The sequence below is a fragment of the Hoplias malabaricus genome, chromosome 17 (genome assembly GCF_029633855.1).
Source record: "Hoplias malabaricus isolate fHopMal1 chromosome 17, fHopMal1.hap1, whole genome shotgun sequence".
Lineage (NCBI taxonomy): Eukaryota > Metazoa > Chordata > Actinopteri > Characiformes > Erythrinidae > Hoplias > Hoplias malabaricus.
In genome coordinates, this window is record NC_089816.1 from 16,821,311 (window position 1) to 16,835,623 (window position 14,313).

General features: G+C 36.8%; 1 protein-coding gene across 4 annotated transcripts; it reads left to right on the forward strand.

The window, feature by feature from the left end:
• Positions 1 to 1,546: 1,546 nt before the first annotated feature.
• Positions 1,547 to 13,652, forward strand: atoh8 (atonal bHLH transcription factor 8). Of its 4 annotated transcripts, none has more exons than XR_010796009.1 (6): positions 1,547 to 1,990; positions 2,060 to 2,696; positions 4,664 to 4,855; positions 4,970 to 5,005; positions 7,289 to 7,327; positions 7,413 to 7,628. XR_010796009.1 is itself a non-coding variant. In XM_066650083.1 (4 exons), exons 1-3 carry the CDS (start codon positions 2,076 to 2,078, stop codon positions 4,991 to 4,993), a joined length of 837 nt encoding a protein of 278 aa, XP_066506180.1. In that variant the 5' UTR covers positions 1,547 to 2,075; the 3' UTR covers positions 4,994 to 5,005; positions 11,563 to 13,652. The 4 variants fall into 4 exon arrangements, 2 of the variants coding, with proteins under 2 accessions (XP_066506180.1, XP_066506181.1); XR_010796010.1 differs by having other exon boundaries at positions 1,566 to 1,616; XM_066650083.1 differs by lacking the exons at positions 7,289 to 7,327; positions 7,413 to 7,628 and adding an exon at positions 11,563 to 13,652 and having other exon boundaries at positions 1,547 to 2,696.
• Positions 13,653 to 14,313: the final 661 nt, after the last annotated feature.

Consider the following 14,313-nt stretch of genomic DNA (forward strand, 5'->3'; position numbering starts at 1 on the left):
GAATGCTGTGTTTTAGCTGCACCAAATTGCTTGGGTAGATTGGAACAATGCTTTATATGAACTGATATATACAAAGAAATACTTAATTCTGTTTGTTTACTTTGCAGGTGGAGAATACGGAGACCCCTTAAAAAGTTTGTTTTTTTATGTTGATGATAATAATAAACATTTTAAAATTCATTAAGCTTACACTGATTTTGCCTCAGTATATCTTTATCATAGCAGCTTAATTTCATTATTGAAATAGACCACCATTTGCAATTAGTGAATAAGAAAGAACAAGAAAACTATATCATGTTAAGGTAGCATTCAGGGGAAAGATTAATCTGGAAACATCAAGATTAATGGACTTAATGGAAAAAATTGACTTTTTTCACTTTCAGGGAACATTTACAAAGTAGAGTTTCCACAACCATAACTGAATGTTAAGCAAATGTTTTTACGTTGCACATAATCAGAACATTCGAAGACAATGTTCCTAGAATGTAAAATTGTCAGTGCAAGTGAAGTTGAGGTCATATTCTGAGAATGTTATCCTAACTTCAATATTAAGCAAACTGGACAGATTAGTGTTGAGGGAACATTCCAAAGCAACCAAAATATAACATTATGGGAACGTTCTAAGAACATTCCAAGACAACGTTCCTAGAATGTTAAATTATTTGTGTAAATAATGTTCCCAGGACGTTTTTGTAACGTGAGAATAACATTGTGAGAATGCTAAAAAAACTGGACAAAATCACGTTGAGGGAACATTCCGGTGCAATGTTCCCACAACCAAAATTAAACGTTAGAGGAACGTTCTGAGAACGTAATTTTGTTAGCTAAGGTGTGTGTGACACGTACTGAGGCGTAATTCATTCACATTATGTGCATTCCTTTAATAGCATACTGCTAAACAATACATTGTCAATACAAACCCATAGTGAAATTAACTTTCCAGATCCTCCTCTTTCTGTAAACATGTATAATATGTTTAGAGATACATTAATTTACTCATGTTGCATTATTTATTAAAAGAATGGTGCCATCAACTGTGGTGATTTGAATTTAATCAAGTTTTTGAGAGTGTCAGTGTTTATATAGCACACTGTACTTCAGCTACCATTAGAATTTATCCTTTAGAGGTAACCGTACACACCGATTTGTGATGCTATTACTCTACGGTAAAACCAATACAACGTACAATTTGATCACAAAAGTGTCAGGTTGCCATTGTGTACTCCCTTGTTTTCCAAACATAATCCTTCAAGTACCCCGGTATTTTTTCCTCTGGTGTACAGTTACAAAATTAAAAGAAATGCTACATTAGATTTCATATAAATGCAACGTTTTAAATACATTTTAATTGTTTATTTTGTATTTTCAAGGGTGATAATTGGTTGTAATTATTATTCTTTTTTAAAATTATATCTTCATTATTAGTTAATAAAGCTTTAAATAACATTTACGCAGCAGTATGCAGATGTGAACACCCCCTTTAGTTTACCGTCATTGATAGTATCCGCAGCTCAAATAACGAGCCAACTTCAGTCGGCGAATAAGAGGCTGTGAATAAGGAACCAAGCGAATCGGGAGCTGCGAATAAGAAACTAACTTCAGCGTCGTGTTTTACGGTATTTAATAAATATGTAGAAGTTTTATTCTGGCTGCCAATTAAGCTGCAAATTTAGTTAGAACTGGCTTGTAGCTGCATTGCAGTACAGAAAATGCTCTGTTTGTAGTCTTGTTTGGAATATTTTCGGGGTTTTCCTCCGTGTGGCCTGCCATGACCGACATCATGGGTTCGTGAAGGTATCCCATGAAGATTTTATTTTGGGCGGGCTCCTTTTGCAGGCGCTCACATTCTGTCATAAACAGCGTCTAGTGAATGCAGAAGAACGAGCAACGACACAAAAATTCTGTCGATGCCTGCTTGACTTCAGAATGCTTGATACATAAGGGGAGTAGCAGTCTATTTGAGCCACTCCTTCATCGCCGTTTCTTTATGGTAAATAATTGGCGACAGTTTGCTTATTTGAAATTTCAGACACTTTGAATTTGAAATTGTTTTACTCAGGCTGTAGGCATCGGAAATGAAGAACCTTCACGCAGCCATGGACCTGTGTAATACAACGGATGGAAACAAGAAGTTAAAATCAAAAGTGCGGGGTTCCTTTAAACGCGTGTTTGATGAAAAATACAAACCCGACTCCAAAACGCTCGTCGATTCAATGGGACTTACTGTGGATGAAGTTAATGGAGATATTAAGGAGAGCTTACAAAACTTCCAGCCCGATCACATACAAAACGCCGCTCTTGACATGAAGATGTACAACTTAACTTCGCTTCCTGGGAGTAAGCCTGAGATAGAGCCACGGTCAATTTCTGGGGCAACAGCAGAACCGAACTGTCCCCAAACATCGGCAGGGGACACAGGGTTTGAGAGTCAGCCAGCGTTTCCTAAAGATTACTCTTCACATTCGCGTATAGTGATGTGCAAACGTGCTGAAAAGTCTCTGTCTTCCACCTCCCGAGGATCGTTTATAAATAACTACCTGGAGCCAGTGGATCCTCAGAGGAAGAGACCGGGAGAGCCGTCTGGCGTCGTCACAGAGATCAAAGCCATTCAGCAGACACGAAGACTTTTGGCCAACGCCAGGGAGAGAACCAGAGTACACACTATCAGTGCTGCCTTTGAGGCTCTGAGAAAGCAGGTATCATAACTTTATTTACAAACAGTTTTTTTTTTACTTGAAGCCTCTTCACTTTTGTCATTTTTTAATATTTAAAATTTACATTAGACATTAATTTCTAGGTTTGTGCAGGAGTGCAGTGCAGGAGTAGTACCTTCTGCAGTAGAATTATTTTATCTAATTTATCTAAATAGCTGGATAGTTTACGTGTCTTAAAATGAACTCAACAAAAGGTTAATTGCAGCATGTTTTTGTCCTCTCCATTATCACATTACATATAATAGTTTTTTATTGATGCCCCAAAGTGGCTGCAGGCCACTTTTTCCCCTAAGTACCATACTTTTTTTTTTTTTTTTTCATTAGTTCCACTTTTTTTCCTCTAAGTACCATACATTACAAATAAAAATCACGGCACTATGAGTATGGTGGCAAGAATGCCATATATATATATATATATATATATATATATATATATATATATATATATATATATATATAATTGATATATTATTAGATTTCCATTGAGTAGCAGGCTATATTCAGAATGCATTACACTAGATATTAGAAAATAGCTGTGAAGGCATTACATTGAGGCACATTGAGATTATTGATGGATAACATATGCCATTCTAAATCACCACAGTGGAACTGAACCACTCTCAGGTCAATTTCACCAGAGAATGTTGTTCCATGGCTAATGGTAACCTTTGCTAGATATGTCCGCTCTATTGGCAGGGCATTTCTGTGGAAGTTGTAATAACCTTGTTTACAAATTGGAATGCAGGTGTCAGCATAAATTATTATGCCAATGAGTGATTCATGCTAATTTAAGGAGCTGCCTGGTGTTTTAATTTACTATTAAAACCAATTATTAAATATAATAAAATATAAGGTTATTAGCTTTTTCCAGCAAAGCCTTTTGGAAATTAAGCTGTTTAAAAACCTCTTAATCCACATTAGTTTACTTCCTGAAAATGTAAGTTAAGTGCTGAAATGCAGCCACATTATTTTGATGCAGACCTACCATTATATTGTTATTGCACCAATGGTTACTTGGGGCTTGATGAAATATGCTGTGACTTAATAATTATAGCTAGGATTTACAAATTATTCAGAAAAATGAAAATTGACAAAAGAGTAACCAGGCAACAACATTTAAGTTATATACCAAGGTAGGAAGGGACATGCCAATGACAAAACTGTTTGAAATCCAGAAAGAATCTCACAAAGCCTAGCCTATTATCAAGCAGTAAGATGCTGTAATCTGTAGCACCAAAGACATAAAAAATAGATGGCATGCAGCAGCCATAAAGGGTATAGAACAGTCTGTATGTGTTCTGGTTTGGGCCTATTCCTCCAAGTGTGTCAGATATTAGTAATGCTGTCTCAGACGTATCTGCATACTCTTAAAATACTTTGTCACAAAGAGTTCTTTGACTGAGTATGACCACTACTTATACCCAGATGAACCATGTCTGAAAATGATTTGTCAATTTCATGACATACTGAAGTTTCTCTAATACTTTTAGAGGTCTTTGTATTTTGATATTATGTGCAATTATTTTAAAATCATTCTCTCAGCCTTACCTCATTCATAAAATGTACTCTGTTCTTTATGGTATTGGGCATAGGAACCTATTAACTATTAAGTGCCTCACTCATTGCTGCTAGCCACATTGCCTGTCGTCCCATGAAAAATAACAATGTAATTTTTGTTAAATATTTGATAACGTTAACAAATGTTTAAACAAAACTGCCAAGTTTAAATGCATTGATGACAAAAACAATCACAGTATTTCAATTTTCACATTTGACCTTAATTGACTAATTAGTGCTTCTATATATTATTTTTGAACATCTCAAATAATTTCCCTGTCATCCAAAATTGTCTTTACTTATTACAATCCTGTCTTGCATTCCTCTTGTTATTAACTTTCACATAAAATATTCCATGCTACCTCTCACTGTAGTTAACCTTGTTCTTTTAGGTGCCCTGTTATTCCTATGGACAGAAGCTCTCCAAGCTGGCTATATTAAGAATAGCTTGCAACTATATCCTGTCATTGGCTCAACTTGCCGATTTGGACTACACACCAGACCACAGCAACATGAGCTTCAGGGAGTGTGTGGAGCAGTGTACTAGAACCCTGCAAGCAGAGGGTCGGTCCAAAAAGAGAAAGGTGAATAAATCTTGAGAAATATTTTTCTTATTGTATTAGGAGGCTTGTTTGAGTTAATAGCATTCAAAACTATGACTAAGTCATATCTCATGCTGAAGGCTTTTTCTGGAGCAGGGTTTCACAACTCCAGTCCTGTAGAGCCACAGACCAGTAAGATGTGATTTTTTTCTTTTTGAGAAATAGATATAAATATTTAATTCATCAATGCTAATACCACAATGCATGAAAAAGTTTTTTTTTTGTCTTACATCTTGTCTCAAAATATATTTCTGAAGATTTGTTTAATCACCAGTTTAATTACCATGATCAAATGTCTCTGATCATTAGAAAATTATTATTTTAAACTTCCTGGCTGACCATCAAGACAGTTCATGTTCATGTCTTTCCAGGGAGGTATAACACACTTTTTAACCCTATTGGTATTTCTCTCTGGCTCGCTGATAACTATATATTTCCAAAATGGCACCAGCTCATGCAATATTTCCTCTGAAACCAAGGAAATTAATAATCAAGTCAATTTTATTTGTGTAGTGCTTTTTACAACCTGATGGGGTCACAAAGCAGCTTTACAGAAATTGAGAATTAAAACAAAAAACACAATTAATAACTCCAAGTGAGCAATCCAAAGGCAACAGTGTCAAGAAAAACTCCTTCGAAAGTATGCTTATATGTGGTTACCCGTTTTGCTACAGTAACAGCCTGTGCCTTTCTGTGAATGGAACAAAGTTGAAATGGAAAGGAGCATTGTTGGAACATTGCTGTGAAGATTCAGCAACAAGTATATTAGTGAGATCTGGTATTGATGTAAGATTAGTAGTCATAGAATACAAACAGCACTTCATTAGCCCTCATTCCTAAGATATCCAGCATTATGTCACACCCAAGAACATAATTCCAGTGGTTTGCATTGTTCTTTAGCATCTGTAGAGCATCCAGTTCTAATTGTAATATTGTTCTTTAAAACTTGTCTGTGAACAGTGCCAGAGAACAGTATTTATGTATTAACTTCCTATCACACAGGCCATTAAATACAGTCAATATTAATATTTGGTTCCATTAAATACCTCATCAAATGAAGGAAATACATAGAACATTACATTGAAGCTTCAACAACTAGAGTTTCATTGAAGCGGTTGTTTACAGGGTGGTCTCCTGTTTTTCAACTTATAAATACAAGCTGTGTGTGTGCAATGGAATATGCTTGGATGCATTTGGAACCACTGTGTTTTCCAATTAGAGCATGCCAGACTGATAAAGCATTGTTTTTGGATTGTGCATAATTGTTGGCAGAATGAAGCCCTATGATACATTATAAACGCTACTGCGCTCAGTCTGTGTCAGAATTCTTGTAAAAATGCAAAAACAGATTGCATTTTAACAACATTACACCTCAGTCAGCCAATCCGGCGAGACCAGCAGCACATCAGACAATGCTCTAACTTACAACATGGAGCTGAAGAGATTAGTTGCCCTTACATTTGTAGAGGAAGTGAAGGAGAGAAACAACCTCTTGTGATGCTGTATATGACTCCTTAGGAGTGTTTTGTGGTATACCCATCTAACTGATTATAACAAGGTTCACCTTCTGCATCTAATTTTGCGTTCCACCTTAAACAGTACAACAGTTGTATTTTGGTACTTCAATACAACCTTATTTTACAGTTGCACAATTTAAGATGGTTTAAAGGTGGTTAAAACCTTCACCTCTCAGCGCTGGGATCTTGGGTTCAGTCCCATCTGGGTGGAGTTTCCATGTTCTCCCTGTGTCTGCGTAGGTTTCCTCCCATAGTCCAAAAAGCATGGAGATAACGTGAATTGGCTACTTTAGAGAAACAAGCAACCAAAAACACTGTCCTGGTGTGAGTGAATGAGTGTGTATGTGAATGGATGTCTGCATGTGTATATAGCCAAATATGGACTGGCAATCTATCCTTGGTGAACCCCCTAGTGTGACCGGTCATTCCTGGAGAGTACACTGTGTGCATTTGGCTGCAATTTTTGCCGGTTTGTGTGTTGATGGAATGTTGAATGGTATGGCATTCTGTGCAATATTGATTATGTGTCCTTTTGTGCCCAGAAAGGTGATATACAAGTCTAATTATAAATAAATAAATAAAAGTTAGAAATAACTGCTTCTTTCCTGTTCCACCTTCAATGATACAGCCGTAACCTTTGGGTGTATTGAGGCACAAAAATATAATTATTTCACTGTTTAAGGTGGAATGGAAAATTAGACAAAATTTTTAAACTCTTCAACCACAAGGTCTTTGCTGAGTGTGCTGTTTGGCTGACTGAAGTGGAAGACTGTGAAAATAAAAATGCAATCTGCTGGGTTTGCAATTTCACAAGTATTTTGCCACAGTATGAGCGCAGTAGGGGAGACAAATGAAAACTTGCTTTGTTTTTAGAATTTGATTTTTGCCATCTTTCTAGCATGGGGGTGTGTTTGCAAATTACATTTCAAATGCATTGGTGAGTAACATTTTTAATAATAATTTTGACACAATTGTTGTCATGATAATGTCATTTATTTATTTGTCTGTAACCACTTATCCAGTTCAGGGTCGCAGTTCAGTGGGTTCCAGAATAACTGGGTGCAAGTTGGGGCTCCAAACCACAACCCCAGGTCCCTGGAGTTGTGTGGCAGCAAAACTACTTGTTGCACCACCATACCGCCCTCATGTTAATTCAATTTGGGAAATATATTTTAATTTAAATAAATAAAATCATAAAGGATTCAAATTTCAGTGTAAATTAAATTCCAATAGAAGTCTACCACAATGTAAATGAAATTATTGAAATTATGGAAATTTTATTTTTAAATTTGCTACCAATATGCTTCCATACTTGAGGAGCTTTGCATTTTTAAATTAAGTTTAGGTGTTGTTTATAATTATTTAGGCAAACCATTCCGTCCCATGCTGTGTATATACACTTATGACACAATACATAAATGCAACATATTACATTCTGAAATATTCTGGTAATACTTAATTGCTTTTCCAACTAAAGTTAGGATCCTTTGCATTTGTCTACTTTGGGTGTAATTTTTGTAAAGACTTATGTAATGAGCTAGGACAGAAAATATTTTTGCTCTATATTAAAAAAAAACTTGTTTTCTGAACATATTTAATCCTGCAAAGAAAGTTTCTATTAAAAAAAAGTAGCTGGCTTTTTGGTCCATTTGTGAGGTAATGTACTTTCATCGTATAAGCACATTTAAAAGGAAACTGGTGAGCTTCACAACCCCCCCCCCCCACCCACACACACACACACACACACACACACACACACACACACACACACACCACCACCACCACCAGTCCCAGACACCAGATGTTTGCAACGCGAGCTGGGAAGTCCTGCTGGCGCCACTCAGGGCAGAGGGCAGAGTGAAGGCACGCGAGCTGGAAGTGGGAGGACTCACTCACTGCAGGAATTGGCACATTCTCCAGTGCAATCTTGGCTGGCTCCCCAGTTCTCCCTAAGCCATCTGTTGTCAAAAAAAATCCTTTTGGAAAAAATTCACACTGATCATCTCTCACTCTGGATACAGCACTAAGAAACAGCTGTTACAGAGGGCAGGGGAAGAGGGAGGGGCAGGCCTGAAAGATATCCTTTTGTTAGAGAGAGCCAGTGAGTCTGAGGGGAAAGTTTCTGAAGGGGTGGGGGGATGTTTGGCAGAGGAAACTAATGAAAGGAATTCTGAATGTGTTCAAGTGAAATGCATGCGAATGTTGTCATTCCCCTAGACTTTCAACCGCTAGAAAAGCAATTTGTTTGATAAATGTATGTGTTCTTTACCCGGTTTTGGGTTGGGATATACTGGTAATTGCAATGAAATGAAGAGTCTGTGATTTGTTTATTCTGATTCTGATTTACACTGATTACCTAATTGTTTATCATAAAAATAAATATAGAATTTGATGCTCACAAAACACTCAAACATGTATTTGGGACAGAGGCATGTTTACAGCTGTGTTACATTAGCTTTCTTTTTTTAATGGTTTGGGATGCCTGTTTTTGGTATTTTGCAAGAGGATCTTCTGTCCTTTCTTATGCTGGGGGTCAGACCACACATTTTTTTAGTTTTTCATGATGTCCACAATGTCAGATTAGCACAATAAAATCATGCATTGTCTTGGTCGGGAGACTGGCAACACTACACTTTGACATGGACCAATCATTGTTTGCGTTCTTGCGTGAGTTCAGAGGTTGTCAGGGAGGCGGGTCAAGAAACAGTCAATCATCAAAAAGAAAAGCAAAATGAAGAGAAATGATTGTGAACCTGTTCCTGGGTGTTATGAAGAGAAGAGTATGGACTGTCTATCATGCAAAGAGAACTTGAGGAATGAGTTACCATGTCAGAGCATTTTCTCAGTTTTGGTGTTTCACCTGACAGCAGCAGCTGCCTGGCTCTTCTCTATGCTTACAAATGTGGGCCAGTTAATGAGAGCTCTGTCCTCCTATTGGTCATGGTCAAGGAACATGTCATAGGATATGTCAGACTAGGTGAAAAGATTAAAAAAAAAAAAAAGTTATTTTGAAGGAACATTTTGTAAATGTTTTTTTTGTAAACAGTTTGCTCATGTTTTCTTTAACATGATGATGGAAAGGCTTTGGAGTTCATGCTCAGGATTTGTTTCATTTGAGGGAACGATTTTTTAATCTGTTCACACTATTTTCATTCATTCATTCATTGTCTGAAACCGCTTATCCAGTTCAGGGTCACAGTGGGGCCGGAGCCTACCCGGAATCATTGGGCGCAAGGTGACACACAATCACACACCCACTCATACCTATGGACACTTTTGAGTCGCCAATCCACCTACCAACGTGGTGGACCATGGGAGGAAACCGGAGCACCCGGAGGAAACCCACGCAGACACGGGGAGAACACACTACACTCCTCACAGACAGTCACCCGGAGGAAACCCACGCAGACACGGGGAGAACACACCACACTCCTCACAGACAGTCACCCGGAGGAAACCCACGCAGACACGGGGAGAACACACCACACTCCTCACAGACAGTCACCCGGAGGAAACCCACGCAGACACGGGGAGAACACACCAAACTCCCCACAGACAGTCACCTGGAGCTGTGTGACTGCGACAATACCTGCTGCACCACCGTGTCGCCCTGTTCACATTATTTATAAATCATTATTTTTTTTATCATGTGCACATATTCTTTTATTCTTGTACACACCTTACATAAGTAGTAGAGACATTGTTTTATTTGTCCTGTGCACAAACGCTTCACTGAAATCGTCTTACAGGTTTTGATGTGCTTCAGTGGCATTGCTACAGGTAGGCTGCATTACCCACCCACTGGAATCGTCTACCCACCCAGATGGATTATCTGCCCACTCAATAATATCTGCTCACAGATTTTTAAAACAAAAAACGTCAGTGTCGTTGTATGTCTTTTGCTTCATCCACCCAATCATGCAAATTATTGTTGCCCACCCAATTATTCCAAATGTCCAAATTTAAGCGATAGAAATGCCCATATTAGATGGACTGGTAGCCATTTGGGTATTTAAAGAAAATGAATGAGTTCATTTGATTTTATTTTGATTTGGGTATGGGTTTAAAAGATATTGTAAATTGCCCACAGCAAGGGAAAGAAGTCCCTTCCTTGTCTTACACATACAACTTTACAAATATGTATACCTTTACACACACATGTTCACACATTCTGGAATGCTAGCAACAAGTTACATCATCACATTTTTGAAAAACACTCTGTAAGAGTTTGGGATTTACTGAGACGAGTTGCAGTATTTTTGAAAGTGAAATGTTTTGCCATTCTTGCTTTTTATAGGGTCTCAGCACCTCAACAAATCTCCATTATTGTGTTTTCTGCTTCATAATGCATCTTTTTTTTTTTTTCGGTGGGTAACCAGTTAGTTAAGACCCTGGAGTCTTTTACTAAAAAGCTATGCTGTAATCCATGCAGAACGTGGATTAACCAAACAAGGACAAGGCAGGGTTCTTGGATACTATTTATTTATGGTCTCTTCTTTGCATTTGTGGATGTCATGACAAACTGTGTTCACAGGCAGTGGTTTTGGGAAGTGCTCCTGAGCCCATGCATTGATTCCCACTTTAGAAAGCAATGTTTTAAATTCAGTGCTCTCTGAAGGCCTGAAGACCATGTCTAGCTAATAGTGGTTTGAGGCATTGTCACTTGAATATAGACATTTCTCTGGATTCTCTGAACCTTTTAATTACATTTTGTGCTATATATGAAGAAATACCCAAGTTATTTACCATTTGTTATATTGAGAAACATTTATTCATTATTGTTTAATTATTTGTTTATTATTTGTCTTTCAGAGTGGTGAACTTCTGAAGACTTCTCTGAGATGCTTTTTTTTTTCAAACAAATGATATCAGTCACTTGATGAAAATGAACATAATTTATTTTTTGCACCATTACTCAACTTCAAATATATTTTTTATATAATTTTTTAAATTAGAGTTTTTCCCGTGTAAGCATGGGTGCTCAAGTTTTCTCCCACGGTCCCAAAACACACGTTAGTAGGTGGATTGGCTACTCAAATGTGTCAAATGTGGGTCTGAGTGTGTGAGTGAATGTGTGCATATATGGAGCCTGATTTGATAATATTTTTGAAGTTTAATTTAATATATATAATTATATGAATAAAAACATACATCTGCTTTTCTTTTTTATAGGAATAAAATGAAGACTTTGGAGCAGAAAGAAGAATCATGGCAGTCCATATTATGCATGAATTCATAGATATAATCTTTTTGAATAGGTGTGCAATTTATACTTGTCTCCAAACTAATCAGTTGAAAACACAGGCAACCAATATTAATTTCTGTTTACAAAGTTTTTATTTCCCATCTCTTTGAATTTGAAGAGAAAATTACAGATCGCATAGATCTAAACAACACACCCACACACAAGTGCATCTCAGTACATAAGAATATCACCAAAAAGTTAATTTATTTCAGTAATTAAATACAAAAGTGAAACTCATAGATGCATTACAGAGTGATTTATGTGGAGCATTTATTTATTTTAATGTTGATGATTATGACTTGTAGCCATAATCAATACTAAACACCTGCAAAGGTTTCCTAAGCCTTTAAAATGGTCCCTTAGTCTGGTTCAGTAGGCTACACAATCATGGGGAAGACTGCTGACTTGTCAGATGTCAAGAAGGCAGTCATTGACATCCTCCTGCTGTATCCAAGCATATTAATGGAAAGTTGAGTGAAAGGAAAAAGTAGTAGGAAAAGGTGCACAAGCAACAGTGATAACCACAGCCTTGAAAGGATTGTCAAGAAATGGACATTCAAAAATTTGGGGGAGACTGACTGGGAGTGGACTGCTGTTGGAGTCAGTGCTTCAAAAGCCAGTACACACTGACATGTCCAGGACATGAACTGTCGTGTTCCTTGTGTCAAGCCACTCATGACCCAGAGACAAGGCCAGAAGCGTCTTACCTGGGCCAAGGGGGAAAAAAAAGGACTGGACTGTTGCTCAGTGGTCCAAAGTCTTGTTTTCAGATGAAAGTCAATTTTGCATTTCATTTGGAAATCAAGGTCCCAGAGTCTGGAGGAAGAGTGGAGAGGCACACAATCCAAGCTGCTTGAGTCTAGTGTGAACTTTCAACAGTCAGTGATGGGTTGAGGAACCATGCCATCTGCTGGTGTTGGTCCACTGTGTTATGTCAAGTCCAAAGTCAGGGCAGCTGTCTACTGGGAAATTTAAGAGCACTTCATGCTTCCATTTCCTGACAAGCTTCATGGAGGTGTAGATTTTAATTTCCAGCAGGACTTGGCAGCTGTCCACATTGCCAAAAGTACCAAAACCTGGTTTAATAACCACAGTATCTCTGTGCTTGATTGGCCAGGAAACTCGCCTGACCTAAACCCCATAGATGAAATATTGTATCTCTATGGAGTATTGTCAGAGGAAGATGAGAGACACCAGACCCAACAATGCAAATATTTTTGTATTAAAAATAATTTGTAAATTGGTCTTATATAATATTCAAATTTTCTGAGATAATGGCTTTTGGGTTTTTGTTGGCTGTAAGCCATAATCATCAACATTAAATAAATAAAGACTTGGAATATGCAACAAATCTATATAACATATGAGTTTAAGTTTTTGAATTGAATTATTGAAATACATGGACTTTTTGATGATATTCTAATTTATTGAGATGCACCTGTGTATGTGTATACATATAAACCTCTGTAAGTGCATAAAGAATGTTTGTGACATGACAAATGTGGGACATTTTATTTAATTTAGTTTTCAAAATAAATTTACGTGACCAACTACTCCTGCCTACATTTATTAAAGCAGGCTGTCAAAAAGACCTGAAAAAGTAGTCATGATTGTAATATTACACACACAATGCTGATTAAAAGCAAAATAACTAAATGTAACTTCATACAGCGTTTCCATCATCTTTAGAATGTATTATCTTTTACTGAAGCTGGTTGTACTTGTTTGTATAGATTTTGCTTGAACACATGTAAAGTGAACTTCTGTTCATGACATATGTTTAATTTTATCTTTCATTTTGTTAATGAGCATCAACATTTTCCAGCTCCACATCTGCTTCATTGGATTGCCTTATAAGCTGCTCACGTTGTTGGTGATGAATCTTGTCAAAATTTTAACTGAAATAAAAAAAAAAACAATAAAATGAAAATGCAAATAACTTTTTGATTAATATGACAAAATTAAAAATCAAAAGAATCATTTTTACAATTTAATTTTTCACTCAAGCATAAAATTAAAATTTAAAAAGCTGTTTTGTCATTTAATTTCCAAATCTATTCTGGTATCTGGTCAAACTAAAATGTTAATGCTGTTTGGGGAAATATTTGATTTTTTTATGAACTGCATAAGTGTAAAAGCAAAAAATGGGTCAGTGTATGTTTTGGTCATTCTTTATTCATTTTTAAAATAGATATTAAACAATGCAAAACGTATTGTTATTTGATATTCATTTCATACTCCAAATCCATATAATGTAAAAATGAACAATATTTCGTTGAAATCAAAACATTTGCAAAGATTTAGAAAAAGATAAACAGTCGGTCTTTTTACCGGCACCAAGGCACATAAATACAAAATGCTCACATTGCCTGTGAGCCAGTGTCTGTGTGATGGCTGTAATATATGAGCAATGCTCTTAAAATCAGACAGACTCCTTCAGAAGATAAATATATATCTCGATGCTCCTTACTTTTGTTGAGTTTTAGTGCAAATAGTTTATACAGATCCACTTATATTGACTGTCCCTGATAGCAAGGAGATGGCGGACAACTGTTGACACACTGAGGGCAAAGTTGGAGGTCTACTAGTGTTTTACACAGGGTTTTCTGGGTGGGCCGCTGGTGATTAAACAGAATTTTAGATAAAATGCCACATTTTAGCACTTTTCCATTCACAGT

What these genes read in the sequence shown, in the direction of transcription:
- atoh8 (XM_066650083.1), top strand. Translation starts at nt 2,076, where the DNA reads ATGAAGAACCTTCACGCAGCCATGGACCTGTGTAATACAACGGATGGA. An exon ending in TTGAGGCTCTGAGAAAGCAG is followed by an intron (nt 2,697 to 4,663) that starts GTATCATAACTT and finishes TTGTTCTTTTAG; the next exon opens with GTGCCCTGTTATTCCTATGG. An exon ending in GTCGGTCCAAAAAGAGAAAG is followed by an intron (nt 4,856 to 4,969) that starts GTGAATAAATCT and finishes TTTCTGGAGCAG; the next exon opens with GGTTTCACAACTCCAGTCCT.